Source organism: Coenobita brevimanus, chromosome 97, assembly GCF_032717465.1.
Source record: "Coenobita brevimanus isolate Jiangsu-jjx chromosome 97, ASM3271746v2, whole genome shotgun sequence".
NCBI lineage: Eukaryota > Metazoa > Arthropoda > Malacostraca > Decapoda > Coenobitidae > Coenobita > Coenobita brevimanus.
Genome location: NC_137050.1, coordinates 823,668 through 848,670, shown reverse-complemented (window position 1 = coordinate 848,670; position 25,003 = coordinate 823,668). Strand labels below are relative to the sequence as shown.

At 41.6% G+C, this 25,003-nt stretch overlaps 1 protein-coding gene across 1 annotated transcript in view; it reads right to left on the bottom strand.

Moving 5' to 3' along the window:
• LOC145413762 (uncharacterized) overlaps window positions 1–24,699 on the bottom strand; it is a 41,090-nt gene extending 16,391 nt beyond the window's left edge. The window contains exons 1-2 of the mRNA XM_080283417.1: window positions 24,612–24,699; window positions 24,316–24,380 (exon numbers count right to left, since the gene is read on the bottom strand). Coding sequence (XP_080139543.1) covers window positions 24,316–24,380; window positions 24,612–24,699 — 153 coding nt within the window. The remainder of the gene's footprint in view (window positions 1–24,315; window positions 24,381–24,611) is intronic.
• Between the last annotated feature and the right edge of the window lie 304 nt (window positions 24,700–25,003).

The following is a 25,003-nucleotide window of genomic DNA, read 5'->3' as shown; positions in this document are numbered from 1 at the left end:
ACGGATTAAGGGTTAGATTTACGACCGGGGCCAGTGATGTGTTATGGCTTGTATGACCTTGATTGAGACGCCGTGAATTATTAAAGAAATGGAGGGAGAATATTTCCAAGTTGTACACTATTTCATCACCGCTCAGTAAGTTTTCTCTTTTGATTTTGGTGTTTATTACTTTTTGAGGTGCTGGAGATGGACGCCTCATGTAGTGGCATCTGTATAACCAGGTGGTTAAACTTCTTGATTATATGAACATCCCCCAACTACTTCCCTCTCCCCTGAAATGAGGATAGTGAACTGCTGGAGAAGGGCAACTGAAGCCTGCAGTCCACTCGGTTTACTCTTCAGATTAACTTTGGAACGACAGCGACAACCGCCCTAACTGACAGAAGCTGATCTTACCTAAACTAACCTAACCCAACCCAGTTGAATCCAGTCTAACCAAGCTTAGTCAGTAGTAAATAAAGAAAGCGTCTTCGTACTAATGGGGTTAAGATGTGCTGCAGTTTGATCAGCTCCTCGGACTTTATCTTAAGCACCAGCGCTACGATGACGCCTCCTGTATTTATTCCTCGTACTGCGTGACGCTTTAATTCTGCTTTGATTAAATACTTGCAGTGAAGGGATCAAAAGTAACTCAACCATTTCACTTCAGCCGAAAAAAATCGTCTGATAGCAGAAAAGAAAGTCACGACAATTTAGGGCTCAAGATGCAAACTTTTTTTTAAAGATAATTGTAACCCGCATAACACCTTTAAGATAATATCTAATAGTTCTTTTCTTGCAACCTCCGCACGTTATTCATCTCAGCAGAGGTTTTTCGAGCTCACTGAAGGCATTGTCTAACACCCACAGTAGAAGAAAAAAATCTGAGCTAATTAAAATCGTCTGGAGGTAGGCAAGGTAATCGTGGGGGCAGATGCTGTAAGATGCTTATTCTCCTCGGTGCTCATCTTCATAACTTAGGCCTTTAAACCTCCGGCTGAAAGGGTTAATGAGTGACTCCAGGGAAGGTAAACGCGATGTGCTGTTGTATGTCTCGTAGCTCGGATTTTCACTCCAGTTGAAAAAGAAAATCGTAAGACGTTTTCAAAGATCTATCCCAGAGATGCGTCATATATCTCGGATTTCCGCTCAGGGTTAAAGTATTTCTCCTAAGATATTTTTAACCTTAATAATGACTTTAGCCAGGGGGCAGGTGAGCGAGATGGGATGAACAGGAAATGTGTGGGCGACCTTGGCCACGATACCGGGTCAGGCCCAGGTCAGAAGGCGGCCGCAGCATCTTATACGATCATAGAGGAAGACGTTGGCCATCCAGGTTCATATTACTAATGGCCTTCATAGCTTTTCTTCCTCTCTCTATCCTTACTTCCTGTGCTACTGTAGGCCTGTATTCCTTTCATTGTTTTCATTTTATTTGATATATATGGTTTCCGTTGTGGTTTGTTTAGTTTTACGTACTTTAGTACTGTTATATTGTTTACGATAATGGAAAAAAAAAATGCGGACACGAGTTTATCTTTACTACACACCTTTCTGCCTTCTTACACCCTGCTTTTACTACGCACCTTCCTACCTTCTTACACCCTACTTTTAACACACACCTTCCTACCTTCTTACACCTTATCTTTACTACACATCTTCTTACCTTCTTACACCCTACTCTTACAACACACCTTCCTACCTTCTTACCCCCTGCCTCCGATTTTACACTGCCTGCTCGTTTTTACTTCTTTATGGTTTACGTTCCATCAGAGAGACTAACATTGAAGCACATCATGAAATAAAACTACATATCATTCTTCCATTGTAGTAAAAAGAAAAAACAATATTTCCCTCATTCTAGTTCTTAGTATGCTTTTTTTTGGTGGAGGGGTACATGGTCAAACTTTTTTTTTTTTTTTTCCTTTTTAACGGCCTGCGTACCTTTTCCTCATTTCACCTTGTTTATTGTTTTTTTTTCGAGGTCAGGTAGGTATGTGACTGGCAGGAACAGCATAAAGTCATTCCCTCAGGCGGCTTCAGTGCTATAATAATATGATGGCTGTCTTTTCATGCTTTCCCTCCTCTTCCTAGTCTACACTTCACCTGCATTCTATCTCCTCCTCCTCCTCTTCTGATTTCAGCTTTTTCTTGTGCTGTTCTGTACCTATATATTCTATCTCATCTTAATCCATTTTTTTCTTTCTCTCTCTCTTTTTCTCTTTTTTTTTTTCTCTATTTCATTTTGTACTTCTGTATTTGTTCGACCTTTTATTGTACGATTTAATTTCTCCATCGTTTTCTACCTTACCCATTCTAAATACTTACATGCTGTATACTTTTCTACATCCCTTACCGTCGGGTATGTCAGTTATTTATTTATTCACTTCAATTTCAAGCGCACCTTCATGTTTGTTATAAAAAATTACAGCCGTTTTACATTTTCATTTTCTGTTTCTTGTTCCCATCCTGTTTTGAATTACGTTCCTACATTTCTCACTTTCCTTCTTGAAATTCTTGTTCTTTTTCCACCATATTTTTCACTCTTCTGTATATTATTTTGCATTCCATAAGGTTTTTTTCTTTCAGTTATCATTTTTTTTTTTTTTCTATTGCTCTTCTCATTTTCATTTTCATCATCGTTTATCTTACTTCCTTCGCTCCCATGCCAAGGCATCGCTTGTCTTTCGCAGTAATTTCGTAAGCCATTTTACGTATGCTTTTTTTTTAACACCTAATATACTCCTCCACTATGATTCATCTATAAATTTAGCCTAAAAAAAAATCTGTTTTCAAAGTGCGAATTTCCACAATCAGAATTAAAAGTTTTGAGTGTTTATTACTTTCACGATTATAGACCTAAACATGCTTGAAAATTAAGTAACATTTTCGCCTCTGCTGGGTAGGTATTATAAAGGTGATACTTCTTTGTGTGTGTGTGTGTGTGTGTGTGTGTGTGTGTGTGTGTGTGTGTGTGTGTGAGGTGTATAACATGACACCTCGTTTACGGGCGATCCATCAGCTTTAATTATGGATGCTTGTATTTTTGTCGTTCACCTCACGTCTCTGTTTTCTCTCCACCTCCCCTCCCCGCATCTCTCTCTCTCTCTCTCTCTCTCTCTCTCTCTCTCTCTCTCTCTCTCTCTCTCTCTCTCTTTCTCTCTCTCTCTCTCTCTCTCTCTCTTTCTCTCTCTCTCTCTCTCTCTCTCTTTCTCTCTCTCTCTCTTTAATGCACATCGACGTGTCTGTTCTGCCTACGTCAGTATGTCACTTCTTTTTGTCTCCTCCTTTCCACCTTACCTGTCTGCCCACCTCAACTGTTTGTCTCCCTCACCTGTCTGTCTCCCACACCTGACTGTCTCCCACACCTGACCGTCTCCCTCACCTGTCTGTCCTCCCTCACTTTCCTTCCTCCCTCACCTGTCCCTCTCCCTCACCGATCATTCTCCTGTTCGTGCCCATCCTTCTTTACTGTCCAATCCGTCTTACTTAAGTCACTCGTCCCACGCCCCACCTATCCATCATTAGCAAGAATTATTTAGTTCTCATAGACGTGATCTGTTAGGTGAAGGGTGTAGGATTCTCTCTCTCTCTCTCTCTCTCTCTCTCTCTCTCTCTCTCTCTCATGCCGATATACTTCCATACCTACAGTGTTTTCCTATATACTTTTCTATTATTTTACTTCCCCATTTACCGCTATACCTACCCGTCTACTTACCAGCCAGTAATCTTCCTTGTCATAGCTGCTAACCACACTGCATATGCACCTACCTACCTATTTACCAGTTTCATCTTCGTGTACCTCAATCACCTCTGTCTACCTTCCTACCTACGTACATGCTTAACATATTTTTCTTACATATACTACGAACAATAGGAGTACTACAAACTTACCTCCCTTCCCACATTCATATTTCCTTCCTTACCCATCTACCTACCTACAGTACTTATCTTCCCACCTTCCCTCTAATCATACTCTTCCTCCATTTCACTCTTTTCATCTCGGTCCATCTCTCCCCTCCCCCTACTTCCTCCTCCTCCTCCTCCTCCTCTCCCATCCCCACCTCAGACTGCCACCCATTACCCCTAAAGTTATGGTGCCATTTAATAGCAGCCCCTTCACCGCCACCCCTTTTAAACACCCGACCCATTAGCTCCTGTCATTCCAGCCTGTCAGGGGGAGAAAGGGAAAGAAAGGGAAGGGGTGAGGTGGGGGAAGGGATGTAAAAGGGAGGGGTGTGTGAAGGAGGGAGGAGTGGGGAGAGGGAGGATGGAGAAGGGAAATGTAAGAAAGAGAAAGGAGTGGAGGTGGTGAGGAAGGGAGATGCAATTAAAGAAAGAGAAGCTAAGATGAATTTGGAGAAGAGCATCTAAGGAAAGGTTAAAGAGGATGCAATAAAGAGAGAATGGAGAGGAAAGCATAAACAGAGGAGGAGGAGATAGTAGAGAAAATTAGTAGGGAAAAGATGAGGGAGAGGGAAGAGGGATGCTGGTAAGGAAGGAAAGGATTGGGAAGAGTAGGACAGGCTGGGAGAAAAGGAAGGGAGGTTTGAGTTAAGATGGGGAGGGAGGAAAAGAAGGGAAAATGGAAAGGATGGGGTTTGAGGGAAATATTAATAGAGGAGGAAAGGATGTGGTTGGAAGGGTGATTAGGAGGGGGAAGAAATTAATGAGGGAATGATAGTAGAAGGACGAATGAGAGGAAAAAGCAGGATGAAAGGAAGAAACTAGAAGGATAGGATAAAGGACGAATGAGAAAGAGAGACGAGGTATTTGAAGAGTTCTTTTTAGAGGAGAGAGGGAAGAGAGGAGAGAGTGAGGGAAAACAGATAAGCTAAACGGAGGAAAGTAGGTAAGAAATATATTAATCCCTTCACTATCATGACCCTTTATCAATGTTGCTATCTCTACATTATTTTATCCAGCATAGGAGTGACTTTTCGAACTGGAGGGGTTAGGTATGGCCCTAATTAGCTCCGTCACTACTGTCATGCTTTTTTAAATAAATGTAATTGTCTAGTGGTAGTAAAACTGAAATATATAGCATATTATGTCACTGGATTGAAGGAGTTATGAGTAATAATGTGTAGTGTTATGTATGCTTTAATAGAGAGAGAGAGAGAGAGAGAGAGAGAGAGAGAGAGAGAGAGAGAGAGAGAGAGAGAGAGAGAATCATTTAAAACGCTTAAAAAAAAAAAAAAGAAGCTTGTGTAGCGACTCCAGTACCAAAAGAATCAGCTTGCAGTGGAGTAGACATGAGCGTGGTTGGGTACGAAATATAATAATACTATCATTCTTTCGACAAGAAGTTTTATGTGAAATTACTTGCAGAGTGTATTGTAAGGGCATTGCGTACTTGGACTATAAATTACTACTGTTACTTTGGTGTTAAGGGTTATTACACAAGGAATGAGAAATGGTGAACAAAAGTCTTGGGTATTGCTTCATACTGGTGACTCTACTTCCAGTATATGAAATTATGTGTAATGATTAGTGATATTATTCTTGTTATTTACTGCGATACAAATAGATATTATACCGTACGTTATTCTCTCTCTCTCTCTCTCTCTCTCTCTCTCTCTCTCTCTCTCTCTCTAATAAATCACAATGCAGGCTCCAAATGAATATTTAATGAACAGAGCAAAAGATCACATGTAACAGAGAAAGGGAGGAAAAGAATATGATGAGAAATGTGTAAGACATGCCTAAGTGGTGTAGAGGATTGCGTGTGTGTGTGTGTGTGTGTGTGTGTGTGTGTGTGTGTGTGTGTGTGTGTGTGTGTGTGTGTGTTGGTTGAAAGGTCACAGTAATTATGTGTCGCAATTTTAAGGGCTGAGAAGTTACGGAACTCCCCCCCCCCCACACACACACACACTTGTAGATTTCAACATTCTTGAGATTACGCCTGTCTTATTGTGAAAATGTGTTCAAGAAGTAACTGTGTGTGTGTGTGTGTGTGTGTGTGTGTGTGTGTGTGTGTTTGTTTGTCCGTCCGTCCGTCCGTCCGTCCTCATTTGAGTATTCCTACCCTCAACATAGCTTCACCTCTCATGTCCTTACAATACCTCACCCCCAGACAAGATCCTCCATACAGACTCGACGCCCATTTACAACACCTCACGCCCTCATCTCTTTACAGTTCTTTCTCCCCGCTCCCCTCTACCCCACCCCTCACGGTCTTGATGCTCGGTATACAACGCCCAGCTACAGACGTTACCCCCCTTACTTTCTTGCCCTGTCTGGCTTGGGATCTCACACCCTCATTACCTTTACGTGTCGTTCTGGTTTTGTGAAGAAAAATAATGACTGTGAAACACGAGGAAGAAGACTTTGATTTTATACTTATGGACTGCACTAGGGTCAATAAGGCAGGCTGTCAATTTTTGCTAAGTGTCCATCGTCTACAACTCAACTTGCTTTGATCGGTTTACCTCAAAGTGCCCGATTATACCGCTTGGTGCACAGGGAAATAGGAAAAACAAACTGCGCCCAACACACACACACACACACACACACACACACACACACACACACACACACACACACACACACACACACACACACACTACATCCATTCACCGTGTGAATGAGTCTCCAGGAGAACTGACGCTCGTCCATTCGACCACCCACTCGGCTCATGCACCACGCTGTCACAACACAGACGATCAATGACGATAACCTCAACAATAGACCTCTGAGACCGACTGATTAAAGTAGCTTGTCCCGTGAAGTCCACTAAGTTCACGTTCATTTGGTCCTGGGACTCCAATAACAACCACACATTCCCCCAGCCATACATTTTAAACCCTTTTTAGTTTCCTCTCCAAACCTCCCCCTTGCCTCTCCAGCCACTGTCTTGAACCCATGTCCTCCGTCTTGACCCCCTTTACCCTTCATCTTGACCTCCTTACCCTCTGTATCCATCCTTCATAGCCTCCCCTTTGACCCCTCCCTACCCTCCATCTTGACCCCCCTCACCCTCCATCTTGATCTCCTTACCCTCCATCTTGACCCCCCCTGGCCCCCAACCCCCCTGTTGACCCTCAGGGACGAAGAAGGTGAAAGTGATACTGGAAAATGAAGTGGGTCTCTGAGTGGCGTTCGAGGATAAAGGGTACGAGAGGAGGGACGAGGAGGGAGGGAAGGGAGAAAGGAGGTGATAAAGAAGAGGAGAAGGGATGGAAGGAGGGTAGGGAGGAGAAGGGATGGAAGGAGGGTAGGGAGGAGAGGGGATGGAAGGAGGGTAAGGGGGAGAAGGGATGGAAGGAGGGTACGGAGGAGGTAAGGAACTTAGAGAAGGAAGGAGAAAGGAGGATAGTAAGAAGAGGAAGGGAGAGTTTGTGGCAGGAAGAAAGAACAGAAGAAACGAAGATACATGGAAGGAAAGAAAGCGGTAGTAAGGAAAGGGGGGTATGGAGGGAGGGAGTGAAGTGGCGTGGAAGGAAGAAAGGTTAGAATAGGAGGAGAAAGAGAGGGTAGTAAATAAGGCGGGTACGGTGCAGAGGAAAAATAGGAGAGGAAGGAAAGAGAAGGAAAGATGGTAGCACTGAAGGAAGGAAAGTAGGAATATAGAGATAAGCGATATTTTTACAGCAATGGAAAGGAGGAAGGAGAAAAACTGAGAAAACTGGTAAGGAGAGGAAATAAAAGGAAGAGGTAAACGAACAAGGAGAGGGATATGAGGCCTTTTTTTTTTTTTTTTTCTTGTAGTGAGACACAGAAAAGTTCCCTGAGCAGTTTGATCCTTTACGCTCTCTTTCACAAGCATCTCAGGAATCCACCGCTCACCAGCCTTGCTCTGAAGACGCACCAAATATATTCACTGGCGCTGCAGAGGACTGAGGAAGAAGCAAAACTCGTCACAGATAACCATCGATTGAAAGATTATATTAGAGATTCTGCAGATAAGACTGGGTAAAGAATCGGGTAATGAAGATATAAAGAAATAAATAATCGTATCTGAAGACTCACTGATATATTCATTGATGCGGCAGAGGAGCACAGAGCAGCAAAACTTGTCACAGATAACCATCTACTGAATAATTAGTTTGGGGGTTCAGGAGTTAAAAAGTTGGGATAAAATGTGGGGAAATAATGATAAAGAGATACACAGAATTGGTTCGGGAGAGCACCAAGGAAGTGTGAACTGAAAATGAGGTGTAAACTGAGAGTGGATGAAAAATAAAGTAGAGGAAAAATGAAGGTTGGACGACAAGGAAAATGTTAGAGTCCATTCTCCTCCCCTTTCCCTCCCCTCCCCACCCAAAAAAAAAAAAAAAATGGATGTGAAACCAGTACTGTACAAATGAGGAAAATTAGGTAAAAAAAACTCGAGACGATAGCAAGGGAAAATTATGAGAAATTTTGAAGTTAAAGTAGTAGGACTAGCAGGAAAGCCAGCACAAAAATAATGCAGTGGAAGATAACGAGCAAATGAGAATATCGATGATTGATATCGATGTCTGTAAGCAGTGCAAGTCTTTTTTTTTTTTTTTTTTTTTTTTTTATAGTCGGTCATAGCTTCCACATATACTGTATGTAGCAAAAGAAAATCTCAAAGTTTAGTACAAGAAAATGACAATACAAGCTACAAATTACCCGTTACACACACACACACACACACACACACACACACACACACACACACACACACACACACACATAAATTGTGTGCGCGCACGAGGGAGCGCTTTGTATACAGCTGTGCGTCTTTCAGAAAAATAAGAAAATGCAATGAGGATGTGCGGGAGAATGAAATAATTGTATATAAACTGACCCTTACCCATGGGTTAGTTCATTTGTTTTAGGTTTTTGCTGTGATTATGTTAGCCTTTTTACCTCAGCCAGTCACGGTCGACCTTCTCATGCTTAGGGAACGGAGGGAAGAAGGTAAGGTAGGGAGGTACGGAATACGGAATGGAGGGGTACGTGAGAGAGTACCCGTGGATAAAACAAGAAGGATATGAGAGAGAGAGAGAGAGAGAGAGAGAGAGAGAGAGAGAGAGAGAGAGAGAGAGAGAGAGACCGTGCGACAGGAAAAGCAAAACACTATGAGAGAGGAGGGGAAAGAAAAAAGAAAGGAGGAAGAAAAGAACTACAGGCATTACAAAGAAAAAAAGAAAACTCACACACACACACCTTTCCTTTCCTTTGATCAGTTACCTCCCTGTCTTGGCCATGTTTGTTTAGTACCTGTCGAGTCCAGGTTGGGTAGTCGGGCGTATGTTTGAGGGAGTTTTATGCGTAGTCACGTATCCTTTGAATCGATGTCGGTATTGTTGCTGTTGTTTTTGTTGTTGTTGCCGTTGTTTTGCTGTTGTGGCCCCAACCTCATATGAAATTGAATCCTCCTTCAGTGCACAATCCTCATTTTGGTCGTATTACGAAAACTTTGAAGGTGTAGCCAATCCTTTAATTTATGGAGTTTATTTTCGAATCACTTATTAAGACGGGAAATGGTTTGACTGAATTCAATATTTTTTTGTTGTGGCCTCGTGCTTATCTTAATGGTTCGCCCAGTGGACAGTAGGCTGAGGGCGCTCTTTTCCTGCATTCCACAAGTCTCCTTTCGGGGGATAGGGAGTGAGTTGTGGGACGTTTGCACAACTAGGCAGTAGAGTCGCCCTAGTATATCGGTGCCACTCCATGAAGGCACCCCCCCTCTCCAGCACCTTTTCTATCCTACGCAGCGCAAGCAGTAACGAGGTGGAAAGGTCAGTCTTAAATTTTTTTTCCATATTATGTATTTCGGTAATACAGGAGAAGTTTGTCATACTCTTCACGGTTTCGGGTATAATAATAGGTTCGGTAATCTTGCTGGGATGGGAGAGTTCGTAACGTATATCTTTAGCGTTTAATTTATTATATTACTCCGTATAATTTTCTGGTACATAATTGTCTCCTTAAAGGCTTCAATAAACTTACTTATTTTTGGTATTAACTTCCTATTTCTTGACGATTTTATGTAGTTTATGAGAGACTTTTCGAACTGAAATTATTAGATAAAGCCTTCACTGACATCTTTACAACTATAGCCCATTCACTTTAACTTGGAGGAAAATTTCGTTCCTTTTCAGCCTATTTCTCATATCAAAATAGTAGAACAGCGGAATACTGTACTACGGCCGTACTTCCTTTCAATAACTATTTTTTTTCGTGACTAGCACTATATTCGTGTTAATTTCATGGTACAGCTTAGCATTCAAGATTAACAGATGACAATTTTACACAGTTGAATTAAAAAAAAAAAAGGATAAAGGTCCTTCGTATCATGAATAAAATAATTTGGTGGTATCAAGCTTAAGACATGACCACTGGATTGATTTTTTTTTTTTTTAGTATGTCGTTTATATTTCACTGATATACAATTATTCAGTAACATCTAAAGAGGACACGAAAGTTGAGGCATCTTCCTTTGAGATTTATTTTGCATAGTTGCGTGAAAGCCATTATATTCTCGAATAGAAACGAATAAAAAAAAGCGTAAGGAAGCGACGTATGACAGGACGACAGAGACGCTGATTGATGGGAGTGAAAATATATTAAAAATGCAAATCAAAGTGGAGGAAAATCTGTTGCAGAATAAAAAGGTCCAGCATTTAAATACAGTCAACGGCTTATGACGGGAAGACAGATTGCCGCTTCCACAGTTTGCTGCTTTTTATTAGGATGATAAGCAGAATAAAAATAATGAGATGGTTTGGCAATGTGGAAGGAATTCTGGATGAGGGATTGACTAGGAGAATGCATGTGTATGACGTTGAGGGGGGTCAGGGAAAGGGAAGTTCGAGGATGACATAGGTGGAGAGGCATGGAGAAGATGCGTTTGTGATCTCTTTTTCTGGGATTAGAGCGTCTGGTTATAAGTAGATAGTAACCAACAAAATCTTCCTAAGTTTTTGTTTCCAGTCACATTTGTCCGTGATGCTGGAGGGAGCACGAACCATTGACATGAACATAATTACCCTTGAGTCCATACCTCCATGTTTGGGATTCTCTTTGTTGAAATGTAAAGGAATTAGCCGTGGAAGTGACCAAGAGACGTTGATTGATGGATAAGGCACACAATCAACTGAAATCATTTTAGAGTATCCGCGGGTGGCAAGAGTGCAAGGAATGTTAACTATTTATCCTTTCTGAACGATGACGGGATTTCTGTGATACTCTTATTAACGCCACACGATCTTTCTCAGTTTGCGTGAAATATCGCTTAGTGAGGAGGTTAGATGCAACTTATATTAACTACTTCGGCAAAATGAGGGCTTTTATGTAGTATTTTCACTACATAGCAGCCGATTTTAGTAAACTTTAGGATACCACTCGGAGTGAAGAAACCAAAAGTACTATTAATCCCTTCGGTACCATGATGTTTTGTGTTATATTCAAGCTTCTACCGACAGATTTTGTTCAGTTTAGGGAAGACCTCTCGTACTGAAGGGACTAGAAATACTCTCCATTTACCTTAACAGTATCATGACTACAGTACAGTACTTTTAATCTTTTCTTCCCAATTATTTTTTTCATCAGCCTAAGCAGTACTCTCCGACTTAAGATTATCGTGCCGAAGAACCTGCCATTGCATGCAGTATTCTCTTCCTCGCGTTTCTTAGGAATTTCAACCTCCGCTTAATCTTGCATTCTCATTTTCTGGTATTCCCATTCTGTCTTCCCCAGTTAATTTTAATTCTGTACTGCAGCTGCATCTGTCTTCGTTTGTCGTTTTTCATTTTGTGGAGAGAGAGAGAGAGAGAGTGCATGTGTGTATTTTTCAGTTTGTCTTACAATGGTTATCTCTTCCTTTTTCGTTAAGGTCACGCATTCACTACTATTTTTTCATTTTTTGGCTACGTTCATTTTTCTATCATTTCTCAGTCGCTTTCCTAATCTTCTTTCAATCTTCTCTGTATCAGTACTTATTCTTTAAATATCCCATTCCTGCTTATAGTCTTACCAATATTATCTCTTCTAATAACGTCAAATTTTCCGTTCTCTCTCTCTCTCTCTCTCTCTCTCTCTCCGGCCTTGGTTTCCTTGCCTTACACCACCTCGCGAACAGCCCATAACTCACCCTCGAGAATTCGGCTACGTGAGGATTCCGGCCCTTTATGCCACCTGTAGAATTCGAGGAGCTTAGAGTCAGTGAGCTTTGTAGTGCAGCTCCACGTGATTCTCATTCCTTTATAGTTCACTCGTTACGAAAGAGAAATAAATGAGTAAGTGACGTGATTCTCTTTGAAAGTAAAATTCTGCGTGTATGCAGGTACGGTTTAACCTTTTGATTCCGATGGCGCTTTGTTTAATTTTCTTTTCCTACCGCCAGAGGGGTAGAATGAGCTTAAGAAGGGGTTTTTGGTAATGAAGGGAGTGATAATTGTTACGTGCAGCTCCACCAGTTTGAAAAACTTCTCCCAGGCTTAAGAAAATCGTCTGGAGATAAGAATAAGTAAGTGTATAAACAACGTCATAGAAGAGAGGAGGTTAGACCGTACGGGTTGGGGAGCTGAGGATGAGGGGAGGGAGGAGGAGTCTGAGAGGAAAAGGGAGGATGGGAGAGAGGGGGATGGGAGGAGAGAGGGGAGGGGAGGAAGGGAGAAGGGGAGAAAGGAAGACGGGAAGAGAGAGGACAGGGGAGGAGGGGAGAGAGGGAGACGGGAGCGGGGAGGGAAGGGGTGCAGGAGAGGTAGGGGGTCGTGGTGCTTACAGTCTCGACATTTATCGTTGTAGGGAATTTATGCTTCGTTTTTTTCCCACGTCCATTTTCGAACACTTGCAGCAAGAAAAGAGCATCCCTGGAATTATCAGGTGAAGGTTTAGTGCCTGTGGAGTCGTAGGAAGGGTCATAGGTAGTCGTGGGCTGGATCATATTTGTAAACACTCCAAAGCTCTAAACTCTATGTCACTATCCCCCCTTTTATGCCTTTCATAACTTTGGCGTTGTCCGTAGACTTTCTTTACCCCAAATTTGATCACATGTTCCGCTGATGGTCTTCAGTCTTTTTTCCATATTTGTTGCGGTTCCAACCAACAATTTTTATATAATATCGCTAACAGACAGACAGCTAAACCTAGCTGATGATATAACTTACTTGGTGGAAGTAGTAGAATGAAAAATAGCTGCGTCATTGGAATAAAGAAATGAAGTTGGGTACAAGATTGCTTCTGTATACCTTTGTTTCAGCTCTTGCAGCAACCAAAAACTTCTCATCTTAGAGTAAATATGAAAGTGAAAAAAAAAAAAGAAAGTAAAATATATGTAATGGTAACTCACTTCAAAGGAACCTTGTTTATCGTTAAAACTGATGAAGATCTTTTGTGAATACAGGCGGTATAAACGGTAGTGTTGGGCAGGGGGTATAAATCTTACGGACGCACGATTTAAGAGGATTCGATTGCCTGTTTTGTCGCCATCCAAGCACGCTACTTAGGATCTTACCTTTTATAGCCAAGCATGATCGATTAATAATTAGCTAGGGATTCCAAAGCTTCTTGAGCCTTATTCGGTGGATTTAATGTTTTCTTTACGCTCCTTGTGGGCTTTCATGGATCACAAAAGAACCACTATCTCTTAAAACCTTTTGGCACACATCCTATTGCGTTTCGTCTTTCCATCGAATGAAACCCCAGATAACGATCTACCGTAAAAGATATATGCAAGTGTCAGTCCTGCCCTTTGCACACGTGGCTCCCATCCCTACCTCTTCTCGTGCGGAATACCTTTACCATACACGTCATAAAATCCTACTATCTTTTACCTATTCTTTTGTAAATATCTCCTGCATAGATGTCAGAGTCCCATTCTCCTTCACCTCTTGTCATACAGATACCCCCAGCATACGTACCAGAAAATCATATTCTTTGCCTCTTTTCCTACAAATCCCTCAAACTTTGCTTTATAAAATCCTGTTCTATTCCATCTCTTCTCTGACAAACACGTTTAATATACATACCATAAGTCCTTTTGTTTTCTCATTCGTACCAAAACCTCCATCGTATGTGTCATAATTACCAGTTCTCCACTTCCTACAGCTACTTCCAAAATATGTCCCTTCTCCACCACCACTTCTAAAAATACTTATGACATACGTATCATGATATTCCATTCTCCTTTACACCGTCGTACAATACCCAGCTTCAATCTAGGTATCATAAAAACCTATTCTCATCAACCTTTCTCCCATATGTACCTTTACCATTAATATGATAACCCATTCTCCTTCATCACTGGATACTTCCACGCCTCGCTCTCAGTGTTGAAAAATGAACTCTGCCTTTCCTACCCACCAACGATCACCGTTCAAATGTAGCTTCTCATACCCCGATCCTTACCTTTTTTTTTCCTCATCACCTATAACGTGCAGTCCATTTTTGTCCTTCACAAACGATTTAACACCCACCCTCCTCACATTCTCTCCATGCTCCTGTGTTTCCCATTCTCTTTTCCCCCTGTTATTCCATTCACTTTTCTGTCTCTCCAAGTATCCTTCCCTTTTCTTCTTCTATTATCTGATCTGTTCTACTCATTCCCTCTTCCAAAACAAATCTTCCAGCATAAATTTTCTTTCAGTTACATACATTTCTCTGTTAACCCCTTTTTTTCATCCCATCCGAGCCTTCTGCTGTACTATTCTTGTCTCCTACTTAAGACCAGACCACCTCCCAGGGACCGGAAAGTCTGTGTGGTCTGTGTATCTATGTAACACCCTGACCGCCAACCCTACCCTTCAACCTCCTCCATCCCAGCGCCCCTTCTTCCCCCAAGCCCCCACTTGCACCCCTCACCCCCCCACCCCGACAGGCCTATGCGTCATTTTTGTGTGTGTGTGTGTGTGTGTGTGTGTGTGTGTGTGTGTGTGTGTGTGTGTGTGTGTAGGTATGGATGTATTCATGTATGAATGTCTACATTTGTATATGTATGTATGTGTGAGTATATACAGTATGTGTATCCTGATGTATGTGTGTGTGTGAGCATTTACATGTTTGTGTAAAAGTTTGTATGACTGTATGTATGCATGAATGTACATATGTATTAATGTGTCTTGGTATATTGTGTGTGTGTGTGTGTGTGTGTGTGTGTGTGTGTGTGTGTGTGTGTGTGTGTGTGTGTGTGTGTGTGTGCTGGAAAAAAACCTTCCTCCATAATGTATGAGTGGGCTCCTCCTCTAATTATTCTCGCATTTTAAACCCATCACCTCGCACCCCAGTCATTACCATTTATCATTTTTCCACATATTTTTCCCCTTTATTTTCAATTACTAAGCCGCTGTGTTTTTTTTAGATACACTTTTTTTACGGTAGTTTTTTTGCCTTCGTTTCTGCTTAATTGGTATATTGTTTTGATGGTTTCTTGAGATTGTTTTAGTTTGTGTTGTGGATTTATAACTCTCTGGGAAAAAAATTTACTCTATGTGATCAGCTGTCAAAAATTTGTATTATAATGGGTATAGAAGAGTCAAAGGAATGTATTGCGACAAGAAGAGCGATAAGAAGAGATCTACGGTAATTTTGTGAGAGAGAGAGAGAGAGAGAGAGAGAGAGAGAGAGAGAGAGAGTTAATGAGATATACATGAACATATGCATAACCGAGTCTTGGCACAGTGCAAGAAGGGTAAAAAAAAAAGTCTACAATTTTCCCGAAGGTCAGCGAAAGGAAGTGGAGGGAGAAGGAGAAGAGGGAAGAGAACACAAGTCCATGACATACAGTAAGAGAGAAGAAACTGGGAGAAAAAGGATGACGTGGAGGATCTTTCGAAGTAATAAAAAAAAGAGGAATTAGCAGAAGCAATAGGACCAGAAGAAAGTTGCTGGAGAAAGTAGTAGTAGAATCAGTGAGAGACGAAAGTAGAAGCAGGAGGAAGAGAAGAGGAGGAAGGGCAGTAGTAGGAGAAGGAAGTAGGAACAGCAGCAGAAGGAGGTAAAGAAGGAAATAGTAGTAATAGAAGAAAAAGGGTCAGAAGAACCATCACCACCACCATACCAACACCACTGTGACCACCACTACTACCATTATCACCACCACCACCACCACCACCACCATAACCCCCTCCCCCACTACCAATATCATCCCCACCAGGTGGCGTGGTAGGGGGCAGAAAGGGGTAGGGGGAGGAAGAGGGTCAGAAGAGGGTATAACAGGGTATCTATGCTATTGAGGTACCCACTTTCTCTTTTACTGCCAGGGTCATTGAGGGCCCTGCTTTCCCCCCCGCCTGCCTGCCTGCCTTCCTGCCTGCCTACCTTCCTGCCTGCCTACCTACCTACCTGTCTGCCTAAATCATCTTCTGCTGGCTTATCCCTTTCAGTCCAAAACGTCATTTTTTATTTATTTCATTTGACGATTTTACTCAACTATGGAGACTCATTTCAGACTGGAGGTTAGATCATGTCCCCATTAACTCCTTCAGTACTAAAAGCTGTCCGAAGCTAAAGAAAACTGTTGACTGGTTAGAATAATGAAACAAAAATGTCTTCATCACTGGAGTGGTTTGCCTCAGCATTGAAGAAGTTTTGAAGTCGAATATAATCATCTGTATGTATCAAGAATACTGTCTGCTGAAAATTATATTATTTCTTTGCAAAGCTGCATACATTCTCTGCATGCGGCAAGAATAAGCTATAATAAAGGCGTTGATTATATTCCAGTACGTGATGATGTTAAAAAATCGAAAGCAAGAGTCTTGAGTAGCAAAAAAAAAAAAAAAAAAAAAAAAAAAAAGCTAAATGGAAGCTGTTTTATTTCAGTGTGGTGAGTCTTTCCAAAGCTAAATAAAACCGTCTGGAGGCAGCAAGAATATACAGTAAAGGACGTTACTGTACTGGAAGTTAATGAGATAGTTTCCAATCTTTTCAGGACGAGAGGCTCACCCTACCTATCAGTCTATTTAGGTCTATCCATCTCTCTCTCTACACGGGTGCCACGAACGTATAGCCTCCATATTACCCTGTCCTTCGCCATCAGGCTGCCCTTTCTCCATCTAACACCCTCTCCTATAACTCTCCACCCCATCCCTCCATCTCATCCTCGGTCTCCTCATACATACATTTTCCCAACCTGAATAAATCATTTGGAAGCATATACAGTAGACGTGTTCAGAGTGAGTAAGTCTATCTGGAAATAAATTAGTGACGTTTCAATAATATCTATTCTCACTGCTGCCTGACAGTTTGCTCAGCCTGAGAATGACCTAGTAATGAAGGAATTTATGAAGGCTGTATCCAACTTCTCCATTTAATAATAATAATAATAATTATAATAATAATAACAATAACAATAATGGTAATCATAATAAAACAATGAAACTAATCGTCTTGAGGCAGCAAGAATGTGAAAAAAGTTTGTTAAATTATTAAACAACAATAAAAAAATTTGCCCTCTTGAATTTGGCTCTCTATTGTATTTTGTTTTTCTCTTGGAGGGAACTGTTACTGCGGGCTCATGGCCTTTGGTTCCTTCTTCCTCGCATAAAAAAAAAAAAAAAAAAAAACAATCTGTTATATTCCTTCTGCCATTAGGTGATTCATGTAAGGTTTGAAGTGATCTATTGGCCTATGGGATAAAAAGAAAAACTGATCCTCTGATTACAGAAAAATATACTCTCTTTCGCATGGCCTAAAGTTGCCATCTTCATCTTCATTGCTGATATGTAACAATAGTTTAATGCTAAAATATGTGCTAGTCACGGGAAAATGCCATGGAAAGGATGTAGCATACTATAACATGTACTAGTCACGAAGGAGTGCTATGGAAAAGATGTACAGCGGTAGCATCATCATCTCGCGCCACAGAGCTACGAAAAATAAACCACGGAAAGACGAAAATCAGGGCCATTGTAAAGTGAAAAGAGTAATCTGTATCTCACGCATTCTTTCGGTAAACTAAGCCATTTTTGGTACCATCGATCAGTCATGTTTCTTCAGCTTAGGAGTGGCCTCGTGTTTTTATAAGTGTTAGATTGGTTCCCTCTTACTTTTATGCCCATCTAATATGCTAAATGGAACCCTGTGTGTGTTCTTTTAATTCGTTTTTTTCCTGCTTGCGTGTTTGCTGATTTGCTTGGCCTGTGCTACCTAATGCCCTGACTCTCTCTCTCTCTCTCTCTCTCTGTTACTCACCTGCATAATCATCATTTATCTCCATACTGAATTATTAACCCATTTATCTGTCTCTTCGTCCATTTATCTGCCTGAGTTATCGATTAATTTTCTTTTCTTTTTTTCTCTGTCATTAGATACTCGTCTCATTTATCATCAGTGGCGGCATTTTTTAGGATCGTAATTAATTAGTTTTGTGGTGTGTGTGTGTGTGTGTGTGTGTGTGTGTGTGTGTGTGTGTGTGTGTGTGTGTGTGTGTGTCTCTCTCTCTCTCTCTCTCTCTCTCTCTCTCTCTCCTTTTCTTCCTCAGTTCCTCCACTTTTGTTGCTCCGGTCTCTTCTCTTTCTCATTTTTTCTCCGTTATCCTCTTCTTCCAACCCTTCCTCTTCCCGACCCTCATCTTTTTCCTTCTTTTTTCCCCTTCCTCCTTTCCTTCCTCCTTCCCTCTTCTTCCCTCACCCCCTCTCTCTTACAGTACCCTCCTCCTCCTCCTCCTGCTCCTCCTCCTCCTCCCCTCCCGTCCACCCTCCTCCCCTCCCGTCCACCCTCCTCCCCTCCCCCTCACTTTCTCTCTCTGCCTGGTATGCGTTTTGTCCTGGGATATCCCCTTAACCCTTCTCTCTCTCTCTCTCTCTCTCTCTCTCTCTCTCTCTCTCTCTCTCTCTCTCTCACCTCATTATTCAAGCACACACGCCACTTTCTAATCCTCGCTAATCCATAGAGGGTAAAAAGAAAAAATAAGTAAAAGAAGCGAGGGTAAACAGGATAAGGAGAAAATGGAGGAGTATATGAAGTGAATAAGGACGATAAAAATAAATAAAAAAATAAACAGAAGGAAAAGATGGATTTGGAGGAGAACTAGAGATAGGTGACATATATTTGTTAGTATTGCTTCTTAATATTTCTTCGCCCATTTCCATTCTTTAATTATCTCCTACTTTCATTTTCGCTTCCTCAGTTTAGTACACTTTTCTTCGTCTCATTTTCTTTATCTTTTCTCTCTCCATCATCTCTTTTTTTCTCTTTTGCAACCCATTCTCTTATTCGTTCGTTCCCATCCCCTCTCTTAATTCTCTTTGTCTCATCCTATTTATCTACAACATGTTTTGCTTTCTCCACCTGTTCATCTTCTTGTTTCCAGTCTTTCTGTGTCACTGTTTTCCCTTTATCTGTCATCATCCCTGTTGATTCATATTGTCTTTCATTTTTTCTCCAATACTTCCTTCCCCTTCCTTTCCTCTGCTTCATTTTTCCTTATTCCTTTTTTTTTCTGTCTCCTTCATTCATTCACCCTTTCTTTCTCCCTCGTTACTCTCCCTTCATCTCTTCCCACCCCTCTTAGTTCCTCCATTTTCTCTTATCATCTCTCTCCGTCTACCCCATCCCCTCCCAACACCAACACAAAAGCAGTCCCCACATCGCATACCAGCGTGATAACCCCACCCGACACCCTTGACCATCCTGGAATACAGATTGACAAGGTGCCGTCCTGATAACAGCTACCGTTGCTCAATAGGCCCCACGGGAGGCTTTTAATCGCAGGATGGACTGTGAAAGGGTGTTATTTAGGTCCCCCATCGATTGAAAGTTGGAAGGGTGGTGCTCTTGTTTTTATTTCTCATGTGAGTGGAGGTGTTTGTGTGCGGGAGGGGGGAGTGTGTGTGTGTGTGTGTGTGTGTGTGTGTGTGTGTGTGTGTGTGTGTAAAGTCATGTTTAAGGTTCGTTTAGACCACTGCGTCTTCACACACACACACACACACACACACACACACACACACACACACACACACACACACACACACACAGAATGCTATTCGGATGATCGAGTGGATTGAAAAGAACTTGTTAAGCATGACAAAGATCTCGTTTGGTGGCCCTCCTGCCGTGCCAGGGAGATATTAAACAGTGTACAGAGACATCAGACGAAGTGATAGTGGCCTCTCTGGGTGAGGTTAAGGTTAGGTTAGGTTTGCTTTGGTTAGGTTAGGGTCAGTGTGCGTTAAGAATTAGTTGAGCATTCCCTAAGAGATTCCTTTAAGTGTTAGAGGGATGCAATATATGTACCACCCTTTTGGGATCAAGGTCTTCATCCAAGTGGACCCATTTACTCTGTCTCACGATGGGCTGGCAGTTTGCGAGATAAGTTGGGACACGAAAAATTTGTCTGTTATTTCATCCATTCTTCTCACTTTCTTCTGCTGGCTAATATTTCAAAGATTAGAGGATTAGTACTTTTTTCAGCCCATAAATGATTCCATTTGATGTGATGAGGCGGGAAGGGAAGTGACGGATATACTCAACGTGCGAAGGAGATGCAGTTGAATAGTAAAAAGGGAAAGGGATGAACCAAGAGAAAGCTGGAAGCAGTATGAAATTAACAGGAGAGAAAGAGAGAGAGAGAGAGAGAGAGAGAGAGAGAGAGAGAGAGAGAGAGAGAGAGAGAGAGTTGGCTCTTTGTCTCCAAATGTAAGTGTGTGAGGCAATGATTCTGATAATCCATAAGGGTGAAAGTGATTAAGTGAAAATTAGCGAATGGGAATGGTTGAATATGGTAGCGAGTGGAAAGATCTTAAGTGAGTCATTGGAGTTTTAAACAAGAAAGGATAAGTAGGTAGATGAATGAGTGAAATGATGAGAGGAATTGTGGGTGAGTTAGTAACTGGAGAGGAAATTGTATAAAGAGATAGAGGGAGACAGGTGAGTATATGTTGAATTAATTTGTATGACAGTGAATTTGTGAATAATAGAAGACAACATAATGAGCGACCGAGTGGAAGCGTAAAAATCTGAACAAAAGGCAGAACATGTAAGTTGATGAGTGGATGGGTAGATGGGTGGGTGAGTGAAAGTGTGACCATTTTTTTAAACAGTACAGTATAAAAGAACATAAGTAGGTGAACTGAAATGTGAGGATAGTGAAAGTGTAAGTAGGGAGAAGTTACTGTGTGTGTGTGTGTGTGTGTGTGTGTGTGTGAATGATAGATGTCCTTGCTCAATTAAAGGCTGTGGAACTGGCTCCGGTGACTGGATGTGTGAGCTGCTGAGTGAACTTATGATTAAAAAAAAAAAAAATGAGCGTGTTGTTGAATGCTTGAGCAGGCAGTGGGTGGTCGGATGAGTGAGTGCGATTGCGAGAGTGTAAATCAAGGAGATAGGAAAAAAAAAAATAGTATGAGATTCACTGAAGCTTAAATGTAAGAAAGAAAAAGAAAGAGAAAAGAATAACATGATCACAATGAGCAAACTCCTTCCGGTAGAGGATGATGTGATTTTATTCCTTTTACCGCTGCCAATTTTTTATTTATTTATTTATTTTTTGGTTTAGAGACTTCTTCAGCTGGAGGAAATAATTGGAGCTTTATTAACTCAGGGGGACTTTCATTAAAGTGAATAAAATCGTTTGAAGGTAGCAAGGATGTAGATGGGTGTGTTCGGTGGGAGAGAGACACAGGTTAGAGCTTGAATTCTTTGTTTTCCCCAACGATTCGGGCGACATGGAACTCATCTTCAGAGCCTGTGTAGCACGAAACGTTAGAGAACGTAAGAAACTCCAAGCTTTAACCTGTCTCTCTCTCCCACCCAACACTTCCACCTGTCGTAAAGGATCACCTACATTTTTCACCATCTTGAAACCGTTAAAGAAAGGAGATGCATAGTACCAAGTTAAAATGAGATGTGTAAGAATGTCACTTCTCTGATCAATCTTGTTTGCCTTTACTACATTATAATTTGGCAGAATAACGCAGAACGATAGCCTTTGGGTCTTATTATACACGAAAACAAAAGGGAAAAGAAAATGAGAGATTTGATAGCTGTATGCAGGCTGAGAAAAATTGAGAGATGTTGAAGAATGAGACAAGAAATATAAACTGACAGCAAGACAGAATATAGATAGGTCAACAAGACAGCATACAACGATGACCTTGGAGCAGTTAAACATCAAGGATGTAACGAAAAGACAATAAGATACTAGAAAGCGCTGCACAAGTTGGAAATAGTTTTAAGTGGTGAGTAATGAGAAAAGGCAAAATACTGACAGGTGGATAGGATGTGGGCAAGGTGAAGATATGAGATTTTCATTCATCAGCTAAATGTGGAAGGAATGGATGAAACGATTGTAAGGAGAAGAGAAGAGTAGAGAATAATGTTAGTGCTGAAATTTATTAGCGACATAAGTCAGAGAGAGAGAGAGAGAGAGAGAGAGAGAGGTTTGAACAAAGAAGATTTACTGGGTAAGAAGATTACAATGAGGAAACAGAAAATAAAATAAAAAGAGTAAGAAAGGTATGAAGAAAAAGTGGAAACATGTTAGATGAAAGCATGAACCAAAACAATGGGTAGAAAAAGAAAGAAAGAGGGGAAATAAAGAGCTTTAAAAATAAGATGAATGAAGAACTGAAGAATAAAGAGGAAATTCAGAGAAAATGAAAGAAAGAAAAAGGAGGTAGGGAAGGATGGAGAGAGGAGAGAAAGTGAGGACCAAGCCAAGGGGCCAACTTTTCCTCGTCACCTATAGATACCCCGAATCAGAAGCTTATTGAGCCGGACCCGTACTTTCGACACAGTGCACGGTAGGCTGGAGGGGAACTGGTGGGGGTAGGGGGAGGCAGGGAAGTGAAAAGTAGTGGCTTCTGAGAGCCAAGAGAGGGGAGGGGAAGGGCGAGGAGGGGAGGCAGAGACAGGGACAGGAATAGATGAAGAGGAAGGGATAGGGACAGAGCCAAGAACAGGGACAGAGGGAATATAAAAGTGGCAGAGAGTGTGAACAGAGAGAGACAGGGGAAAGGAAAGGGACAAAACAGACAGGGTCAGAGAAGACAGGGATAGGGACGGGAACAGAGCCAGGGGCAGGGATAAGGAGAGGGGTAGTTACATCATACAACTAGCTATGCAGTAAGGCATATACATTACACATGTGCTTAATTTCTTCAGACGCAGGACGCTGTTTTTAACCTTTTTATATCTGATGGCGTATTCTTATAATTCATTCTCCTTACCTCAGTTCAATTTTGTTAACTTTGGAGAAATAATTTATAGTGACGTGGTTAGAAATAGTTGTCATTATCCTCATGGCAATCTGGTTTGTCCTCTTAAGGGAAGAAAATCCTTTAAATGTAGCAAGAATAAAACTAAAAATGTCATAAGGGAGGTATTGATAATGTTCCTGCTGCAAGATAATTATATTAAACTAGTGAGACTTTTAAGAATTAATATATTTTCAGACTTCAGTATACTTTCAGCGTCTTAGCCCAAGATTTCTTTTGTCTTACCTATTTCTTTTACTGGGTTCATCATCATATTAATTTTCTACTCGCGTATTAAGCAGCCTTTAGGTCTGTTAAAGTAAATTGGTGCTTTTGAGAAGATGCATGTGCTTGTATCTGCTTCTGCTTCCCTATTAATATACGTAATGGCCTGACCTGAGCAAGCAGACTTGGATTTCTGCTTGCGTGTTTGGTAATGATAGGTTGTTTGGAAGGCGAGAGTCGCTTGCATGCTTGCTTGTGTTCATCTTTGCGTTTTCTTGATCTCTTTAACCTTACCATCTTGTTCTTTCTCCACAACTTGTTTTGCTGAGTTGCATAATCATTCTCTCTCTCTCTCTCTCTCTCTTTCTCTCTCTCTCTCTGTATTCTGTTTCAGTATGTCTCGGCTCTGTCTTCTCTGTCTGTCTTTCTGTATCTCCATCTCTGTCTCTGCTAAACACTAACCCTCACCCAAGATAACCCTCTCTCCTACTCATCTTGCCCTCCCTCACCCGGCCCACACTCACTCATCGCGCACTCTCTCCACTATCACACTATATTTATCTTTGACCGCTATCTTTTGGCTCATCCGACACACATTTCCCTCCCTTAACGCACTGTCCTTCAAAACACAGTCTTATTCGACATATTTCTCCTCAGTTGCGCCATCCATTCCGCTCGTCCACTCCATAACTTCCTCAGAACGAACACACCTTATGTATCGCTTGCTACCTACAGTACAAGTTATTTTCTGTATGTTATATGAGATACAATTTTTAACACAACCTCGGCTGGGATTCTTTCTATGCCGAAACGAATCTTGCGTTATTAAAGGAAAAAAGTATAGATCATTTAGCCCACAAAGGATAAATACTTGATATCCAGCTGAATCACAGGGGGGTTATCCTCATCCTTCTCCAACCCTTTCCCCACACCACTCATCCGTGTCCGCTTTCTCTCTTATCCCTCTCCCCTCACCCCCTTCCCCTCTTAATCCCCTCACCTCCTCGTCAACAGATTCCCACCACTTTAGTATATTTTCTGTCACGATCTCACACGCTTGCATCCCTGAAAGGTCACTGGAGACTACTTATTGACTCCTTAGCTGACCTCCTTGACCTCCTACCACCCCCTCCTCCTGAGTACCTTACCTGTACGACACCTGTATTTACGTCACAGCGGTGGAATGTGGACTGGGGGGTAGCACACGTGGAGTAGCATCTCACCTGTGGCACTTCTCACCTGTATTCTCTCCCATCTTGCATCTCGACTGTGAGTCTCATCTCTAGCATCTCTCACCTGTGGAATCTCTTGGCATCTCATATACGGCATCATCTTTCACCTGTGGCATCTCTACCCGTGGCATCACCTCTCGTAGTGGCATCATCTCTAACCTGTGGCATAATTCACCTGTTTCCTTTTTGATTCGTCTGTAACTCTTTAGCTCGTTCAGTTCATCTCTCTCTCTCTCTCTCTCTCTCTCTCTCTCTCTCTCTCTCTCTCTCTCTCTCACCGTGAGCTGGGTTTGACTGTATTCCTGAGCCTGATGCGTGTCTTGGGTTTAACCGTGTGTTCTGGATTCATTTTAGTGTTTTGGTTGACCTGAGTAGTTTTGAAGTAGTTGTTGAAAAGTACTTAAAAATCTCTTAATTGATGCATGTAGTGTTGATATTTACCTTTGTTTTGTATGT